Source organism: Mytilus edulis, chromosome 5 (genome assembly GCF_963676685.1).
Source record: "Mytilus edulis chromosome 5, xbMytEdul2.2, whole genome shotgun sequence".
Taxonomy (NCBI): domain Eukaryota; kingdom Metazoa; phylum Mollusca; class Bivalvia; order Mytilida; family Mytilidae; genus Mytilus; species Mytilus edulis.
This window is the reverse complement of record NC_092348.1, coordinates 817,332-823,038: the sequence shown is the minus strand read 5'-3', so window position 1 is coordinate 823,038 and position 5,707 is coordinate 817,332. Positions and strand designations below refer to the sequence as shown.

Genomic DNA, 5,707 nt, shown 5'->3' with positions numbered 1-5,707 from the left:
GTGATCCGTTATCACTGAATTGTTGGGACAAACACCACTGAATTCAACACGCCATTAGTGATAATAATCCTTGTGTTAAATTTAATACAAACGACTCATACAAAATACAAAGTTATGGCATTAAAGCAAGTGACTATAGATGAAGACAACAGCGCCATACCATAATACATACCAAAATAGTATTGCATTCATATGAAAATGATTTCAAAAGTTGCTTAATTGAACAACATACATCATTTAGAAATTCTTAATAAACATTCTTTTTATGATATTGGAACCCTTAGTTCAGTTTGAAAAAAACCAACAGAAAAGCATAATATGAATTGTAATTCTCACGTTGACAAACTATGTTCATATATACTGAGAAAAGTATTCACATGCAGAACTACATTTGTACATTCATATGTACAATAAGTCTGTGCATATATAAAAAAAAAGTATATGCATATGAGGATAACTATGTGCATATGTAGGAAAAGTATGTGCATATAAGGTAAACGATGTGCATATGTAGGAAAAGTATGTGCATATATTTATAAAAAGTAAGTGCATATAAAGTAACTATGTTCATATATATGAAAAGTATGTGTATACACAGAAAAAAACATGTGCAGATATTGAAAAGTATGTGCATTCATTTATATAAACATATCTTTGTATTCGGCAGCTATGGCGTTCCATAAAGTAGTCTCTTTAGCAAAACAGCGCATGTCTATAAGATCACGTGTAACTTGTGCGCACAAGTTGTACAATTCGTGCGCACAAGTTAATAACTCGTGCGCACAAGTTGTATAACTCGTGCGCGCAAGTTGTGTAACTTGTGCGCGCAAGTTGTGCAAATTTTTTTTTTGCATGGCACTCCAGGGCTTCCGTAAAAGGGCGCAATTTCAGTCCATGTATGATTATTCTGTATCTGACTATATAACACTATATAGAAAGGCATCTCCATTTCCATTACAAACAAACAGTAATTTCTTGTCTCTATTGTATTGTACGGGACCTGGCTTGTTCAAACCGTCGGATTTAGTAAGTAACATCTTACTGACTTTCCTATCATGTTGTATCATCATCAGGTTGTTAGAACTTTCACCTACAACAAACACGTTCTGATCACCGTCAACTGATATACCCCTGGGAGCTAAAAGGGAATGGTTACTGAATGTCCAGATATCTTCACCCATCATACTACAGCAGTATATTTTGTTTTTGTAATAGTCTGTACAATATATTCTATCGTTTGTAGTAGCGATATAAATAATACCACGTCCAGCATATTTTCCACCTATTGCACGTAATCTTTTCCCTGACATATCCATCTCCACAATACCTTCATTATCAACTATTATATAAATGTTTCCATTCTGGCATGAAATTCCCCAACAACCCCATTCGAAAGTTACTTTCGCATGAACCTTTTTGTTGTTAATGTTCAATATTTCAATATAATTATTTCCATAATATGAAACTGCCATGCGATCACTGTCTATAATCGCCAAATCAAAAGGTTTGTGAGAGACTGGTATGTCACGGATATGTCTTCCATCGTCGCTATACTCCATTATTGCTTTGTTTCCATTGAAATTGGCAATCAATAAATGACTATTTGGTAAAATCCCACATCCGCGGACATTCTCGTTATTGTTTTTGTCCTTGATTTGGAACTTTTGTCGCAATTGCAGCCTTGTTTGATCAAACGATTGGCCGATTGGTTTATGTACTATTTGAGCTTGGTCGACCTTTGCATCTTTGAATGGTAAATTGATAATGTTTTCTTCAACTTTGACCTTTCCGAAATTATCGACATTTTCTAATAACGAAGTTATTCCTTGATGAATCTCAACCCCTATCTTGTAATCCTGTAATGTGCTCGTAATTGATCTGACGTTTTGTACCTTGTTATGGATTAAATTGTTCATCTGACGAGTGCCAAGAAATACCTGTAAGTTGGATCCGACAAGTTTCATTTGGGATGTTTGTTCTTGTAGTAAGTTGATTTCTATTTCTGTGTTATTCAAATACTTCTGAACTTCTCCATATTTTGATTTACAGTTTTCATACCGTTGAGACAAATCATCTAACATTTTATTTTCAAGTTCATCCAAATGGTTGTTTACATTTGCTCTCATTTCACTGATTGATTTTCTGACGCTTTGTTCTTCTATTTTAAGATTTTTTATAGCCTGGTTGCGGTTGTTGATGAAACCTTTCAAGTTTTCTAAAGCAACTTTGATTGAATCTTCTAGATCGTCAAGGGCTGTCGATCTCTTTGCGTTTTTTGAGGCTTCGTCGAGGGAAATGACATCAGAACAGTGTTTGTGTAGTGAGGGAAAGCAGACCACGCAAATCGCTACGTCGTGGTTTTTACAGTATAGATCAAACTTCTTGCCATGTGTATCACATTTCAAATTGACGGGGATATTTTCAATTTTACGATAATCGTCGGTTGATATCAGTGTGTGATCTCTAGTGACCTTCATGGATCTATGAACCTGTTCGCAGTCAGAACAAAAACCTTCTTCGCAATTTGTACACCATTTCTGTGCATTTTTTTGTGTGTTGACATGTCTACATGGTCCACAGAGAATGTTGGATGACATACTTTACTACCTAAAACAACGTATTTTTTTATTATACTGGTTCATGTTTAAAATTCCATTAAGACGAAAATTAATTCAAGGATTTTATTAGAACCAAACTATAGAAACAATAAAAGTTGAATAGAAACCGTTATTAGAATAATAATCATAATTTATCAGCTGAGGGTCGGTGCATTTACAGGGGGTCATTACCAAAAATATCACACAGCTCGGGAGTTGCCATGAAAAAAATATTTAAATTTAACTGGGGGGGGGGGGGGGGATATGTCTGTCGAGTATATAAATTGTTAATGAGATAGAAGTAAGCGTGCAATTTCTTGGATAATTTCTGTCATGTTTAAATCTTCGATAGTGTACAGCACCAGCAGAATGCCCAACCTCTCAGGGGTAGTGTATATTATCACTCATTTTTTGTGGTTCATTATCCATAGGATGTGAAAAATTAAAACCCGACTTATCTTAAACAACTGTATAAAACTTATAAAGTTTCTGAACATGCAGGGGAACATGTATATTCCAACTTTTTAAGTGTTAAAAATCATTTGATGATATTTCTGGGGATATATGTAGGACTTTAAAAGGTGTGTACATTCTAAAATCATGTGTAAATAGATATAATTAATTTATTAAATTATTACAAAGATATCGATGACGAAAAATAATATTTAATGTTTCAATTAAGGGCCGTCTATTTTGTCAGGCAGCATTGCATTCACACACACAAAACAATAGACTCGGGGATTTTGTAAATCATTTGCATATTGAAATGAAATTAAATGTCCATGACATATAATTTTTAACCTTTATAAAGATATGCTCAAATAAAGCTACATATTTGATGCATGTAGGACCAGAACCATAGAATCACTGATATTTGATTTGTGTTATTTTCAGTTACACTTTTAGAACTGTAAAATTTGTAAATTAAAATCCACGAAACATTTATTAAACTTTAAAATTTTACTAAAGGCATAAATGAACAAAGACATTTCCCCTCTTTATTATGTTTTTTTTCATTAACAAATAATTATCAGTCAGACAGCAGTTAAATGTACATTCATTCATAACATTTAGTAAAAATCGACATTGAAATGTTTTACATAAAATTTAAAATTTGTAGAATTATGGGTTGCAGTCAAATGAAATGGAACAAAAAGTTTACTTTTTTCACTTTTACGTCATTCCATTAATTTTAGCACATATTTATCTTTATTTTTCTTTTAAATGCTTATTTTGTTATTATTATTCTTCTTGCATGTGTCAGATGTTCATGTTTCAGAAGAAAAAAAATAAGAAAAAATCGATGTTACATTTTATTTATTCATGTTTTTCTCAAAGCATAATAAAACTAAAAAATATTAACCAAAATCAGCTTCATCAGTTTCAAAACAAACCATATGGAAGGTCATGATGAAAATCAAGGCAATATAATAATTATCATATAGTGTATGTGCTTTATCAAATAAAATATTTGAAAATGTTTAGAGAATATTACTTATTAATGATTGCTAACCGCACAAAGTAAACTACCTTTTTCAAATTAATTAGGCCAATCAACATATATGAAATAATAAAACTATAATGTTGAATGTGTTATGAAAAATCAGTATACAATCAAAGATTATGACTGCAATCAAGGAAAATATCTTTCTGCCATATTCTGTAACAGATAGTGTCAATATAAAAAAAAGAAGATGTGGTATGATTGCCAATGAGAAAACTATCCACAGGAGACCAAAATGACACAAAAATTAACAACTATAGGTCACCTTACGGCCACATACTTCTAATAGCTATATGCCAACAGTCATTATCTCTTTTTCACTGTTAAACAATGGGGTTTGTTGGGGTTTTTTTTTTTTGGGGGGGGGGGGGGTCATACTAACGAAACATCGTTCTAAGGGGGGGTCATTATGTGGTTCACAAAAAACATTGGAGATGGGGGTTGCAACAAAACCTTTTGATGTGAAAATTTGATAAATAATGACCATTTTCTTATTAGCACATTTGTAATAACACAATAATGTCTATAAAGAATGGGAATCCTCCTAATTGATGGCTGTGACAGAACTTTCGATTGAGAATAAAAGACCAAACTGGTGCATTATTTGAAATTAAGAGATGGCGAATACAAAATGCCTTACAATTTACTATTTCCTTATTTTTTTTATTTGTAGAAAATTTTATGTGTACAAATAATGATCGTTATTTTTCAAAACAAGGAAGTACAATGGTAAATAGAAACCGTTGTTAGGGTAAAGTTATTGTGTATGTATTTTGAATAAGTACATTAATAATGTAAAATAAAACGAGACATTTAATTCAGATTGACCAATTAAAAAAATCAACAGATACCTGTAACTTGACCAATATTGTCATAGGTATATATACCGAGGCACTCCGCTGAATAACCTCTCGTCATACGACAGCTCAATCAATACTGTCATGTGATTTAAAGTTAACATATTCTCAAGGTAGACAATTTTGTAAACTTCAAGTAAACCATATATTTAACAAGGTAGACATTAGCTCCACAATGTTAGATCTTTAAATTTGCTTTGCAAATATTTTGTTCTTCCCTCGCCGGGATTCGAACTCATGCTACTGAGATATGTTGGCACCAAATGGCCTTGCATTTTTACCCAACGCGCTAGACCACTCGACCACCTAGAGCCTACAGAGCCTATGTGGTCCAAGTTTAATATAATTTTGCTGATAAAAGAGCAAAATAAAGAGGTCCATTGAGAACTACGCCAGAGCATGGGCTACGCGAGAAGAAGTGCAACTGGACACTTTGTCAGAATGGGTCAAAACAATCAGGTCTCTGATAAAACGTCGCATTCATAAGTTGAAAAACTGTGTGAATGATCGACCTATGTCCATTTTCAGTGACAAAGAGGCTATGAAATGTCTATCATCTCTTCAAGATAAGTATGTTGTTGTTCCTGCGGACAAAGCTTCAAATAATATTGTCTTTGTATGTAAATCGTATTACTACGAGTGTCTTATAAAAGAATTAGGAATAAATGAACACTCAGGTAATCCCACATACAAAAACATATCATTTGACAAGGATGAGATTTTGGCGAATCATAAGTCCTTCATGGCTT

At 32.9% G+C, this 5,707-nt stretch overlaps 1 protein-coding gene across 1 annotated transcript; it reads right to left on the bottom strand.

Moving 5' to 3' along the window:
* Positions 1-867: 867 nt before the first annotated feature.
* Positions 868-5,060, bottom strand: LOC139522726 (tripartite motif-containing protein 2-like). Its single transcript, XM_071316226.1, has 2 exons — positions 4,953-5,060; positions 868-2,607 (listed from the first exon to the last, which is right to left on the bottom strand). Exon 2 carries the CDS (start codon positions 2,595-2,597, stop codon positions 918-920), a length of 1,680 nt encoding a protein of 559 aa, XP_071172327.1. The 5' UTR covers positions 2,598-2,607; positions 4,953-5,060; the 3' UTR covers positions 868-917.
* Positions 5,061-5,707: the final 647 nt, after the last annotated feature.